Raw genomic sequence first — 15,146 nt, forward strand, 5'->3', positions numbered from 1 at the left:
TTTGAGGATCTGCTAAAAACAAAACAGAAAAACCCTAACAAAAGAACCTACTCCAACTCCTGGCACAGTCCAGGTGTGTTACCCTCAAGGCCTGAGAAAGAGTTGCAAAAGGTGAAGATGCAGATTTTTTCCAGTGTAGCAGCAGCATTGTGTGCAGTTCTCCCTAGGGAGGCAGCTTTCCAGCTGTGATGCTCCCCGGGACAACTAAGGGGAGGCAGACACTGACTTATCCCCAATAACAGTCTGCAATTTTGATGGCACAGAAATGCCCTGTAACATTGTCTTCACCAGAGCTGTTATTCTGTGCTGTACCTCCCAAGAGTTGCAGAGCCTACACATTCTATGACTTACTCAGGTCTTGACATTTGTTAAAAATATTTAAAACTTAGCTTTAAAGTCTTACCTATTGATGTGTGCGCACTTCCCATTCATGATAACAGGGCACGATCATTACCAGAGTGAAAAGCATGAACCAACAGGATAACAACTTCCATTCTGTAGAACACTCTGCTTTTTACTAAGCTGTTTCTGATGTTCTGTGTTCTTAGGAAGTAAACTGCTTTTATCTTGTTTGTTGTATTTCTGTCTCTCTAGGGATGATGTCAAAAAACCTACTGCAGCCTATGACTTGAAAGCATTTAGCTTTTCTTCTATATATAGCATTTCCTTACTTACGGAAAATTACTTTCATCCACTTTACATATGTATAAAAAAGCTTAGTTAGACAAACAGCATATGATTGAATATAAAAAAATGTTTTCAGCCCAAAAAAAGTTAGACCAGGGCAAGTTTCAAACCAAATGTATTCAAGTAGAGAGCTGTAAAACTTTCAGCAACAAAATTGCTCCAAGGGTTTCATGAGCTTTATGATGTCATGTGTATTTTTATTACTTTATCATGGTAATGAAGCCACATTGCTTTAAAAGCAAGCAAAGTACTTATTTAAAGATTTGTTTTCAATCTGTTTAATAATATATGATCTGTAGGGCAGACAGAATTTGTATTTTAGTCACTGATGAAGTGATGAAGCATAGGCATCAACTGTCCTTAAATTACAATCCCTATTAAGAAGCGTAACTACTGCTTTAATGTCTGTAAAAGTGAGGAAAGAAACAAAGTATTCCAGGATTTGTTGTTTAACATAATGGCACACGTGCTATCTGAATTTCTGTCAAATGTGGCTATGAGGAAAAAGGAACTCTACAAACATAGAAAAGCCATTTCAGTAATGAGTATATGCTTAAATAAAAGGCCTCTCACAGTCTGTGATAGCCTGCATTGTTTATTTGGTATGTCTAGTTATACTTTATTTTAGTGCACAGCCAGAGGTATTTCACATGCACCTTTCTACCTCCTTGTCATTGACTGCAGTAACTTCAAGGAAATTAAATTCTGTTCTATGAAAATATGGAAAACACTGAATAATGGTTCCCTCACCACCACCCTAAATTCTCTTCCTACACATCACTTGTCTCTGTCTTAATACTGCTCAGCTGTTGCTAAGGCAATATTAGAGAAGTTGTAAAAGGTAAATAGACAGAGCTCTAAGCAGCGCAAGAGCAACCGTTATTCATCTTCTGTATACAGATGGGCAAGTGTAGACATAGCTCTTGAGAATCTGAAAGCTGCACAGACATCTGGCTGCAAGATCACGTAATGCGAGCACGTTGCTCCTGCTGTGCTGCACCATGAAAATGGCACGGGCTGCATCGGGGAGAGCTGTGTTCTCCCTGTCCGTCTCCCCATCTGCTGGGCAGGACCATGTGTCCTCTTGTGTTCTGGCAGATTGCACACAAGATGTTGCTGACTGAGGACAAATGAGGTGGGTCTGGCATTTAGGGTTAGCGATGCAGAGAGATGCTATGGTGGAAAATGGGGACCCTGTTTCTAGCCACCCTGGTGATGAAGATGAAACCTAGGTGTTAGGGCGGCTGCTGGCCCTGCAAAGGGCAGACTCAGCTCTGATTTGAGTTTGACTCTGCTCAGCCAGGTCAGTGGTGGAGTGGAAAGGTGGATGCAGGTGCTGTGTTGGTGTCCTGGTGAACCTGCATCATCTTGGCAATTCCCCTGCTTCAAGTCATTTCCCTAAAGCCTCCCTTAGCATATTCTGTGCTCTCATCCTTGTCTCATTGGCAGAAGAACATTGAAAGGCATTCTTGTCCGAAGTGAAGAAGGGTTTAGTTCCTAGAAGCATCTCTTGCCTTCACTGCCTCTTCACAGCTGTTTAAAGCTTCTGCTTGCTTTCTAGAGGTAACCTCTGTAAATTCTCTTACAATATCTTTTCATTAAAAATCATTAGAACTTCTAAGAAAACATATTGGTAAACTTGGGTGTGGGAGATCTGTATGCCATGGCTCATCACAACGCTCTGCAAAAGGGCTAGGCTCTGTTTTCCTTCGTTCCTTGTAATTAAGCTATGTCACTAGAAAGCAGTGTTCTCCTCTGACCTCATTTGATCAGCGACAGTCACGGGCTGCTGTGTCTGGAGAGAAATGCAATTCTCCCCTGGACCTGCTATTCAAGCCCAATGACTTGATCTTACGGGGGTGAGGATGTACTGTTTGTTCAGGAATGCACCCTGGAAACAACAAGGAGGCTCTTGCTGTCCGTGGAGACGCTATTGTGTTCTCACTTTCTGGCAAATATTGCATCTACCTGTTTCAGTATTTCAAAATCAAATTAACTTTCCTGTTCTCAACATGCTTTACTAATCAAGATGACACCCATCTCATTTGCAAGCCCGCTGTCTGTATTGTTTGTTTGCCAGAGGAGGCAGGTTAGTTCCCCCGGCAAGGCAGATCTGTTTCTAGTACCTCTAATTACAAAGGCAAGACAATATCTTACACCCATCAGTTTTCCCTTTTATGAAATATAACCTGACAGCATTTACTCCCTTTCATAGTGGCAGAAATCATAAACCCAAGAATATTTGAGAAGAAATGAGTTAAGGAAGAAGAATCAGATCAATACTGGAAGAATCGAGGCTTGCAAAAGAATATATATTGGCCGAGGCACAAGGGAAATGAGAAGATCAGTTTTATGTTAGAAAGATGTGGGTATCTGGACAAGACACACAAACAAATTATTAGTGTAAAAGGTGAGGATGGGTGGAAACAGAAAGAATTTTAAAAGATTCTAGAGGTTAGAAGATAGAGAACATAGCCAAATTCTTGGTATCTGCATTCCTGCAAGGGGCTTAGCCTCTCTGGTAGCATGTGGCAGTCAAAGGGAGGGTTCAAGGAGGCTTTTGACCTTCCTTGCCTTCTGTGTGCCACAGTACACTGCACGTGCCTGGCTTTTTTCCAAAGCATGAGGCATTTCTGCATGTCCTCCCAGGGTGCAGTTCCACTCGCTGTTCTTGATGTAGTCAAAACATCCGTTTTTACCGGCACAAGCTGTTGTATGCAGCGACATAACATTGAAAGTGGCTATTTTTTGGCTCTTCGTAACTATGCTTTTAAACACTTAGCACTGAGTAAAATCAGCACAACTTTCTCTTAAACTTGTTGAAGTGAATGATACCAACTAGTTAAAAAGAACCCTAGTTCACGTTGTGGAAATCGGCCTCAAAACTACAGAAGACACCATGGTCTGGAGGATAAACAGATACTAGCTGATTAACAACTGAGTACTGAGACTGCTCTAAGCCCTCAGGCATCTGACTTAATCCAAATTTTAAAGTTAAATCATGGAATTATGGAGACCGCTGGTATTCATCCGTCCTTAAGATGATTTGTTCTTGGCTTTCCATCAATTCTGTATGATTTCTGTAAGGGGAAATGCTTTGGGGAGAAATGGCAGTGGTGACAGTTTTGGACGAATATACCGTCTGGTTGTTTTTGTGGGTCTTTGTTTGTTTTTGTGTTGGGGTTTGGGGGGGGTGGGTGTGCAGGCAAGAGTGAACTCTCAGCCGTATCTGCCCCAAGGATACAAAGTGTTATGTCATTCCTTCTTATGCAGGATGATATCTGATACCAACCTTTAAGAACTGATATGGAAATAGACTCTTAAAAACAATGCAGGTAAGACAGAAGCCAGAGAGACCTTATAGCTAAGGTCAGGCTAGATATATATGATAGAAGCTGGTTTCTGATAGAGATGAGGCTTAATCACTGAACAAAAACAACTTCTTTTAGTTATACAGAGCCTGGTATACTTAAAGGGCACCAGTTAGTCCAAGTTGGTAAGAATGGGACATACTGGCACTCTACAAAGTTTGTGGAAGTGGTCTTTACATATACTTAGGCTTGAACTTTTCATCCCATTTCTAAATCTGTAATCCAAGTCAACCTTTTCTCCCACTGATTCTTTATCATTTTCTAAGAAATCTAGTAGCTGTGCATCATGATGACTGTACTGACTATTTTTGCATCTACTACTAAACATTTCTCCTAACAATGGAGATGGTTAATGAAATAATGTGTCAAAATAGTGGCAAGTATTGAAATAGTGAGGCACCAACTATAACTTGCTTTGAAGTGAATGTGAATGTCGCTTTTGATACTTTTAACCTACTTCCCTCTGACTTCTGGGAGTGAAGGGGAAACAATGCACAAATGCACAGTTAAAATTAAATGCAAGTCAACAAAAAACCACAGACATTCACCTGGCATAACACTATATGGCACAGAGGTTTTGTTTGAAAAATCATCTGAAAGATGGTTATCTTAATTTAAACAAACAAACAAACAAAACAAACCTCAAAAACCTCACTTTGAAAAGTCCAAGAAACTTGTATTTGTTTGATCTTCATCTGTTGGCGATTTGACCATGTAAACTCTGTGCTCTAAAAGTTAACGGAAAACTATTTGGAAAGGAAACACTAACATGATAGTGGTGTTAATACATTTCTTCAAAGAGATAGAAAATTTAGTTTTTCCTGTAACACAAGCTGCTTGGATAAACAAAGTTAATGCCAGAAATGAGATGCTCATTGGTGGTAGTGAGGCATTCTGCTAATTTTTACTATTTGTGTTTCAGAAGATTACCTTTCATATTAAACCAACACCAGTAAGAAGACCAAAGGGAATGTCTTCATGGTGAAGTGTTTGTTTCATATCATAGATGGAAATAATCTTCCTGCTCTAGTTTCTGTTATTACAGCAACAGATGTCAGCCAAAACCTATATCTGTACAGAGAGACCAGTCGCTCTGTTCCTCTGTAGAGAAGCTAGGCAGAACTAAATGATAAAACTTGACTTGAAACAGAATCTCTGCAAAGGAGGGATTAGTGACCACTGGAAAGGACAGCAAAGTGACTTTTGCTCTTTCTCAGCATTTTTCATTAAAGATGGCTGCATTAAAGAGCAGAAAAACTACTGGCCACCAGCCAGCATCTGAGCTCAGCTTGGCTTCTCAAGAAACTTGAGGTTTGGGTATAAAGTCATAATTGTTGCAACAAGTTAGTCTTAGCTTCCCATGAGTCTCCTTCAGCTAGACTTGTCAGCCTATGAGATGCCCTCCCATAATCTAACTGGCAGAGAGATTTCTGCAGACAAACAGCAAATAACACTTTCAATTGGGCAAGGCTCCAAACCCCAGGTCTTGGCTGAAGGCAGCTGCCCCGCGTGGTCCACAAGCAGTCCAACAGCCCCGACAGCTGTGAGCGGTGCACCAGCAGTCCCGGTAATAGTGAAGAATCTCTGTGCCCTGCTCTGACCGTAGGGTCTAAGTCTGAAAATAAACTGGGACAGAACCTGTTGTACATGCATCGTACTGCCATCTGGATGCAAGCTGAATTCTTTCCCACACTCCAAATGTTGTTTAATTCATATTGGCCACTGTTATCCTATGTCTCATGCCAGGACATTTTGTGGGAGGCTATCTGGCATGGGCTGAAACAGTGCCAGGAACTATATTAATAGATAAACAGTTTAGAGGATTGTGTACCACCGCTTGGGCCCACAGCCAGGTCCTGCTTAGTTTACTAGAAAAGATAGTGAGTGCTTTTAGAAAGTGACAGGATTCTCCTACTTTCCTGGGAGGGCCTGTCACCCCAAGGCTGATGCTGTAGGTAAAATGCAAATACTTAAGGCTTCTCAGGCAGGCCAAGTCTTCCAGAACTCTCCTTCTCATCTATCTGGCCTCCTGTTTTCCTTTTTACCTGGCGTTTATAGCTTTATTCTTTTGTTACCACAAAATCAGGTGACCTACTATTCCTACCATGACTTCGTAGTCTTTGGTGTAGATGAGAAGAAATTATAAAAGATTTGTTTTTTCAAACAGGTAGGGTGAGATTTTTGAGGACAAGCACTCATTGCCTTGTACAGGTCATCCACTATTGCCAAACTATCACATCAAATGGAACCCACTCCCATCCCAGGCCTTTAGCGAGGCAGACAGGATGGTCGATGACGGCTGTGCGGCAGGATATTGCTTCATGTTCCTATCTATGAATTTCATCTGGCATCGTAAATTCCTGCACTAAGGCTTGTCCGTATCTACATATTGGAAAAAGCAGAGGCTTTCTGTTCACTGACTGTGATCAGCGTCAGAATTTCAGGTGGGAACAGCTCAGTCTGGGGCTATGCAGAGCCCTTTACAACCATCATTCACATAAGTGTAAAATCAACCTCCCTGCCTGAGAAATGGGCTCTCTCTGACCTGGCAGAGTTGTGGCTGGCCTCTGCCTGCTATTTGTGTGTCTGGGTGGCACTAGCATACCCTGTCCTGAAAACGAGTAGTTCTGATCAAGAATATCAAATATTTATGCACTAAGATAACTTAACATCCTTCATGTGCCCGCTATCCCTATCTGGGAGTCAGATTCTGCTTCACCCATGGTGACAAGTCTTTCTGAGGCCACATGTTTTCGTATGCCATCCTCTCAAAGGCAGAAAGAAACTACCAAAGCTACTGAAAAGAGTTGTTACCTCATACACCATCAGCTATTGCTGCTTAGCAGTCTTGTCCACAGATGTTGCTATTGCACAAGCAGGTGAACTTGGGCTTCAATCCAGTGCTTCATGAAGTTTATATTTCCACTTGATTTTAAAAAACAGAAGCCTGAACAAGTTGATCTGTTCAACTAAACTGTCTATTCTGCTTGTCCAAGTTGTCTATTCAACTTGACAAAAGTGGGATTATTTATGGTCTTTACTATCATCACAGAATGATTAGATTTTTTGTCTTTCCAAGTTTTTACTTTTTTTCCTTGGTTTTTTTTCAGTTGGACAAGGCTCCCAATTTGACAGTCACTGTGTTAAAGAAGGGTCTATATGTAAATCAGCAGCCCAGGTGTTTCTTGGAGAGAACAGTAAAGAGATCAAAAAAAATTCACTCAACCAGGCTCTTGGCACATGTGCCTGCCCTCGCTGTTGCTCTCACAGGCAGTTGCTGCCTGCTCATCCTGAAGTGTCTCTCGCCCACTCTGTCTTGGCAGAGGAACTTGGACACATGCTTGCCTCAGCTTGCAGTGTGATCCAAAAAGCCCTGTAAGAGAGTTTGGAGCATGGGTTCCCATGACATGCTAGTTCATGTCTGTCATTTGTCCATCTTTTTTCAACTAGCTTTGTTTTTCCTTTGTTTTCCAGCAGAAGGGAAGGGAGAGCCCTTTATTAGATAGTTGATAGAAAGCACTTCATTACAGAAGCATCCAGTAGAATCTGCACCTTCCACTCAAAATAGGTTGGCTCTTTTATTTTCCTCCTAGCTTCCATACTTACAACATGCTGTTATCTACCACTTCTGCTGGCTTGTCTAAAGTCCAATAAATATTATTGCATATCTGACTTGAACCTTTTTATGTAGACTCAAAACCAGGCTTTGTTAAATCAAAACCCTCTTTGTTCAAACGCACAAGTATTCCCTGGGGCAAAGCGTACCTTTTGTCATGATAAACATTGTTCAAATGACCAGTGTGATACTGCAAAAAGTTATAAAATGCCTACTTGCACTTTATATCAAATAAGCATGTTACTGATGCCTCAAATAATTAAGTGCTAAATATCTTACAGTACATTTTCTAATTAATTTTATATTTACAAGAATGTATTAGCTCTTGAATGGCATTTAACTCTGTAAAACAGTGATTAAAATATGTAACAGGCTTAAAAGATTAATATCACAAAAGTACAGGCAGTTCACATAGGATGATAAATAATTTGCAGAAGAAATTATTTGCTAAGCGTTGCAAATCAAATAATATTACAGCTCCGGAAAAATTATTCATGTCTGTCGGGACTGTTCTACAACAGTAAGTAATGTTTAAACCTGTCATTGTTTTTTACTAAGTATATATTTATTGTCCAGAGTAGAGTTCAGATAATTTATCAAATAATTTTAAATGCATTAATATTTCTGTGCCAGGAGTTGCAGGGTAAGATCTTGGCCCCATTGAAGACAATAATAAGACTCCCACTGCCATTATGGATGCAAGGCTGGTGGTAAGGTTGTCTTCATTTTGTTCTCCCTGGCATCATACAAAGTCATAGGCTCCAAAGTGTTAATATTTAAAAAAAAAAAAAAAAAATCCTGTCACCAGTTTAGAGCTCTACTTGGAGTGCAAGCTGCTCTCTTTCCTATATCAAATGTCTTTTGACTTCAGTGGGGGAAAGCCAGAGAAGGGACCAGCAACAGTTTACTCTCCAGGATATGTTAAACTTTATAAAAAAAAAAAAATCTGTATTCTTTCAAAGACCATACAGGCAATTTGGCCTCTAGTTATCATATGTTAATAGTGTAACATAATAGTTCCATTGAAGTAAACATGGAAATCTATGTTCTGACTTAGTAGCTTGTAGAAAGGCCTAAATCAGTATTGCGTAAAAGCTCTATGGCCAAATTCCTGCCTGTTTCAGCCAAGGAACCTAGGACAAGGCACACCAAATAAAGGTCTGCCACCTTCTTTCTCTTACGTGTAGAATCTCCAAATCCACTGCAAAATCATTGCTGTTGGACATGACCTGGATTTTTATGAAATCTTACTCTGAAAGATGGCAGTATGGAGAATTGTACTTTCATGTGGTAGGCTGCCTATGAAAGAGCTGGGAAACAGCAGTCCATTGCTCTACTGAATAATTTCTTGAAAAACCCAACCTCTCAGTAGGTGGACATGGAAAAAATGAGAGCAATGTTCTATTTTAAGATTACCTGTTCAGTTCTCAAATCTTTTCTATAGGACAAGAAAAGAAATGTGACTAGTTGTGTATACAGTAAAACTCAAGAAATTTCACTGAGGGTACTGCTAGTAAGCATGTAAGTTTCTTTTTTTTCTTTTGCATTACAATATCTAATTGTTTCAGAATAGTGAAGACCTGTTTAATGATTTTAACAGGAGTCCGTCTCAGGAGTAACTTTTTTTTTTTGGGGGGGACCCAAACCCCAAAACCTTATTGACTATATAGACAACTCAAATGTGAAGCAGTCATGGATGGGTGTGAGGTGACCGGTGGAAGCCAAGGCTGTGGCGCTGGATGTTCTTGTGTGCAGAGGTGCGGTGCTTTTTGTTGTTTGGGTTTTCTTGTAAAGTACAGCTAACATCTTGCACTACTCATATATATGGAGCCTTTTGTTTGTACCAAAGAAATATGAAGATGCTATTGTGACAACACGTTCAGAATAAATAAAGAAAAAATACTTCTGCCTCCTTGGAGACTCAGCTTTAAGTGGGCTATTAAAGGAAATGAGGCTGCTGGGATCTCAGAGAAAGACTCCAGCTGGCTTGTGGAAGCCAAGCGTGTGTGGCAGATGGTGGGGCCGTACAAGGTAGCCTCCTGTCCTGTGCACATCCGTGTGAATCCCAGGAATCGCAGGGGTGCTGTTCCACTGGGGCAGAGCAAAAGGCTAAATAAGTATTGCAGGAGTAGTACAAACCTTTGAATGGGATATGTTTTTAAACACCTGTATTGCATTAGCATCATGGAGCCCTAGTGATAAAGTAAACTGTATCAAGCTGGGCTTGAACAATTGGACAGCCGAAGACGTGGGCAATGGCTACAAGGGGTTTTAACTGTGTAAGTCATTGCTTTACAAACTTGGAAGTGCAAAGATTGGTAATGAAGAGAGTAAGCTAAATGTTCAAGTTGGTGTTGCTTTCAGTACAAAATCCTAGCTGTTCTAAAATAAATGGCCAAAATCAGACCGTTACTAGGACTTTATCCCAAATAGTTCTCGGAGGCACTCTGCTTGCCCTATAAACTGCAGGCAGAATGCCCCTGGTCACTGGGATTTGTGGGGTGTGGCCCCTCCCTGAACAGGGTGGTGACTGAATCCCACACTATAACCCTTCAGTTACTGTGCCTGCAACAGTGACTGACAGCGTGACTGCTGAACACCCACACACAGAGAGATACTGCATTGTACATATGGCAGAGTACAGAAAAAAGACCAAATAAAATCTAGCAAAAATGTATTTTTCAGAAGAGGGTGGGGGATACAAACAGCAAGTAATTCTTAGTGCAGAAAAGATGATTGCAACTGGTTAGGACAAAACCACCAAGTTTTCACTCTATTCCAGTTTTATTCTACTGCAAGGCAGCTGCCATGTATGGTCAAAATACCAGATTTTTCTTCTCTCAGATAGTACAAAGAAGGAATAGAAAAGAGGAGAGGAGAATGATGAACATCAACTCTTGGCAGCTAGCAAGTGATGATGTAAAGCACTTATGGCAATCTCTAAGCATACTTATTTTTAATTTATTTAAAAGAAAATCCTATTCAGAACAGGAGTAAGTTGTTGGCAGGAGCTATATTACATTAATTTGTCTATAAATGTAATGTTTGTAACTTGCGCTTCATGCACTGCTTTGAATATTTGGATGAAAAATTATAGCTGTTGGTGGCCTTTGTTAGGAAGTTCAGCCTAATGAAGCTTTATGGATATAAGGAGCTGTATGACCTGTTGCTAGTCTTAATTCATTCTCTAGATCTCAAGTAAGATATCTTTGCAAAGCAAGATATCAAGAGTAAATACCCCTAATATTTAAAATTGAATTGCGTTTAAGACCATGCTGTAAAATCCTGTTCTCCTGGGAGAGTAGACAAGGTAACACCCATTTATCTTATGATCTCCTACCGTTGTTTATCACTGCTGTATTAATGGGACCGTTAAAATATTTCACAAAATATCTGGCATTTTTTACTTGTAGTTAAAATATTGTTTGGTGTTGAAACCTTTCTTTTTGGGGGGGTGGAGTGGGGGGAGGTGCCAGCTGGAATAAAGGACATGTCTAAACTGGACAGATCATGGTGAAACGATTCTTCTCAGAGAAGGTCTTGTAAGGTACCACAGTAACTTTCTGTTTGGGTTTATTACGATCTCTAGGACAGTTTCAGACATCATTCCAATTGCGCTTACTTGTGTCTGACGGGAAGCCAGAGGTCAAACAGGTCCCTTTGGCACCTAGCGTCAGTAATCGCCCAGCGCCGGTCAGGTGCTAGCGGTGTGGGCGACAGCACCGCAGCCCGCTCTGCGGATGGCAGGGTGGCACTGCCACGGGCTGAGGAAGAGGTGGAGGCCCAGAGACGTGCGTGGGGAAGGGGGTGGCCTTCAGCTGATAGCAGTTGTCCGCGGACTGGCGCTGGGACGCGTGCTCTGCCGGTAGCGCAAGCCTACCTCTGTGTGCTGGGTTTGGTACAAGTTTATTGTGCCCGTTTACTGTCTGTGCAGGACAGCCTTTGACAGCACATCGGCGATGGTCCGTTTTGTGTGGGACACAGGAATCTGGACATTCGGAAATGGCAGGAGGGCTTTTTATTTTTTTTCTTCTGTCTCATCTAAGAACTATGCCGGCTGCAGCAGTTAGACAGCAGCATTTTTACGGTTTTTGGTGACAAGTCAGGACTTGAAAACAAAAGCCGAGGGCTCCGCACGCCGGCCGCTGTGGGGGAGCCTCCCCTCCTGCACGTGGGCTGACTGCTGGGGTCTGCAGCCATAGCAAAATAGCCCTAACCAAACCCCCGAAACTTTGCAGCCTCTGGACATAAAGCACAATGCATCAGATTCACGCCAACACCGCTAACTTAACCGGCTGTCACGTCATGGCTGAACGCAACTCAGCAGGGCAGCGCTCTCCCCCGGCCGGGCAGCCGGCTGGCCGGGGCAGAGCAGAGCCCGGCGCGGGGCCGCGCCCCTCCCGCTCCCGCGGGGTGCCTCTGCCCCAGCAGCCGCCGGAGGAGCCGGTTGTCGCTCGCACCGCCTGCGGGGCGGACGGGCAAGGGGGGCTTCTCGCCGCTGCCGGTGCCTGTTCTCCTGCGAGGCCGCGGGGCTCGCGCGGGGCGCTTGGCGGGGCTCGCGCGGGGCGCTTGGCGTCGCAGCTGGCCGGGCTCGCGCGGGGCGCTTGGCGGGGACCTCTCCTCAGCGCCGCCCTGCCCTGGAGCTGCCTCAGGGGCAGCGAGGGCGAGACCCCTTCCTTCTCGCAGTCGCCCCCAGCCCCACCGCTCGCGGGGCTAGGCGGCAGCGGTCCGTCGGGCAGCGGCCCCCCTTACCTGCGGGTGAGACCAGCTCGCCTTCGCTGAGCTCCCCGGAGTCCGAGTCCATGCTGCAGGTACCGGCGGGGCGGAGGGGCCGCGGGGCAGCTCGGGGCGGGCAGCGTGCGGCTGGCCGCCGCTGGCAGGAGGAGTGCCCGCAGCCGGGGAGCGGGAGACGGGAGCGAGCGGCGAGCAGAGCCTGCTGCCTCCTCCTCTCCTCCCAGCCCGGGCGCTGGGTCCGCGCCACCACATGCAGCCACCTCGCTTAGTGCCATTGGCTGCAAAGGAGGAGCGGAGACGGGCGGGCTCCGGCGAGGGGAGGAGGGAGCGGGGGCGCGGCGGAGGAACGGTTTCTTCCCCGAGCCTGTTACACAAGTTCGTCTCGCAGCCGGCTGCCTCTCCCAGCCGCCCCGGCCTGGCCCCGGCTGGACGCCGCCCGGCGGTGGCGGGGGTGGCGGCGGGGACCCGCGGCCGGATAGCTGGGGCCTGCCCGCTCCGCGGAGGGCTCGGGGCCGCTCCTGAGGCAGAACTTAAGAGCGCAAAAAGGACCGGAATGACGGTCCTTTACGTTGGCTGCCATCGTGTCTCCCGTTTATTTTGCCTTTTCCTTCTTCTCTTTTCATGTGGGCATCTCCCCTGACCTTCAGTCGTTGCCTTGTCTCTTTTCACTAGCGCGCTCTCCTTAATGATCAATTTCCTCAAAAATTAGTCATTAGAACGGTGGAGGCCAGCGGGGAAGTGTCAGTTCTTACTGGATATTAGCGCCCAGAAGGGTATTGAAGGAGTGAATTATGCGGCTGCCCGTTTGCACGTTACTTGCAGGCTCAGGGAGCCAGTGCGCTACTTGGTAAGTGAAGGCTATGTCGGAAGATAGTTTTGAACTCTGAGTCTAAAAACTTTATAGCTTGAACCTTGCAGGCTTTGCCTGTGTGCTACAAGCTACTACAGTCCTGAGACACCCCTTAATTCAGATGGTTGAGGCCACTTGTTCAGCTCTGAGGTTAGGTAGATCTTTCTTTCCCTTTGCTTTTACTCCTTTCTACTTTTCCTTGCTGTTACAGGCCAAAGATCACTTGAATTCTAGCACAAAAATCCCAGGAAAGTAGTAGCAAGAGTACTTTTCTAATTGGGAACCAAGAGTCATCCTAAAACAGACCTCATACATCTATCTGATCCATAGATATGTCACATCCTAAAAGCCAGCCAGTGCCTGGAACACTTACCTGCAGATGACTGCATTCTCCAGCCAGAGATTTATGCCTATAGCTGTAGACCACAGATACCTGTTTCTTTACTCTGTAACTCTCTTCCCCCAAAACCATGTAGATCCTTGTTGCTGGAGAAAGCAATGCCTGGACACTGCTTTGAAGCTGCATGTATGAAGTTATCTATTGTCATCAGACTATGCCCAACACTCTTGACAAATGTGAAGACTTCCTCTGTTAGTGTATACTGTAACATGTTAAAAAAAAAAAAAAAAAAAAAAGAAAAAGGGTTCTTTCTAAACCCAAAGGGCCCTGACAAATTCTTTTCGGTGATGGCTTATTCTGTGCAATGCTGAGTGTAAGAACTAGAACTACAACAGTGAAAATGAAGCCAGAGTTTGCCTTATGTTCTAGGCTGAATTCTAGCATGCTCCCCTGCCTTCAAATCAAGTTGAAGCTGAAGGGTTAGAAGACCTCAAGTTTTCTGACCCTGGAAAACACACATTGATATGTTGAATTTAGACACAAAAATCTTCCACCTCTGGAGTGAAAAGTTAGTTGTTAAGTTATTTGGCATGTTGCTGTCATACCCTGAGCCTATAGTGTTAAGACACTTTTTGGTTTTTATTCCATGAAAACAAGTTCTGACTTTTGTTTGTAATTTCTTGCATTAACTTTAAAATGACATTCCAAATACTGCTGATTAGAAATTAGTATCATGTAAGGAAAACCGATTCTACGATTCTATTGTGAGGAGGCAATGCAGAATCTGAATGCAGAAGATGTGGAGAATCTACAAACATGACAGACAACATAGCGAGAGAAAAATGCCAAGATTAAGTCACAAAAGATAATCCCAGCTACCACACCAAGAACAGAATCTGAGAGCTGGAAAGAGTTCAGTCTCTGTCTCTTATTGACGTTGTTTGCTTTTTACTAGCATAAATGCAACCTAAAAAACCTCCCCGATAAGACTAAGTTTGTATTTGAGTGCAATTAATTCATTGTCTAGACTGTCTTTAATTGCTTGAAACTCGAATGGTAATTTCTAACCTGGACAAATTCTGACTTTGTAATGACAGTCACTGTAATTAGGTAGGCAAAAAACCAAAATGTTTTTTGCAGGGACATGTGTACAGTGGAACCCTTCCTGCTCCCCCAGCAGCAAAGGGGGCTGCCTGGTTCAATGTATTCTGGGTTACGTCATGAGCTGATACAATGCAGCTGTGTATGCGCTTCCAAGGTATTCCAGGCACTGGCCTTACCCTATTTTCTGTGTGGGCTTTTTTTTTTTCTGAGCACATAACCTATGCTATAATTGCAATTAAATGTTAAACTCTGAATAGTCACACTTCTCTGCCATTGATCATAGTTCAGTTGGTAAAAGGACAGATTATTTTTCATGATCCTCTGAAAGACGAAAGTCTTGGTATGGAATAGTTAGAATGAAAACCAAATCCCACTTATTTTAATTCTTGTCAGTTTTTTTATTCTTGTATAACCACACTGATAAATATTATGATGGAAATGGTA

General features: G+C 43.5%; 1 protein-coding gene across 1 annotated transcript in view; it reads right to left on the minus strand.

The window, feature by feature from the left end:
• TNFAIP8L3 (TNF alpha induced protein 8 like 3) overlaps nucleotides 1-13,784 on the minus strand; it is a 47,973-nt gene extending 34,189 nt beyond the window's left edge. The window contains exons 1-3 of the mRNA XM_059824123.1: nucleotides 13,632-13,784; nucleotides 12,578-12,926; nucleotides 12,427-12,528 (exon numbers count right to left, since the gene is read on the minus strand). Of these exons, the coding sequence (XP_059680106.1) occupies nucleotides 12,427-12,528; nucleotides 12,578-12,926; nucleotides 13,632-13,784 (604 nt within the window). The remainder of the gene's footprint in view (nucleotides 1-12,426; nucleotides 12,529-12,577; nucleotides 12,927-13,631) is intronic.
• Nucleotides 13,785-15,146: the final 1,362 nt, after the last annotated feature.

The sequence above is a fragment of the Gavia stellata genome, chromosome 13 (genome assembly GCF_030936135.1).
Source record: "Gavia stellata isolate bGavSte3 chromosome 13, bGavSte3.hap2, whole genome shotgun sequence".
NCBI classification, from domain to species: Eukaryota; Metazoa; Chordata; class Aves; order Gaviiformes; family Gaviidae; genus Gavia; species Gavia stellata.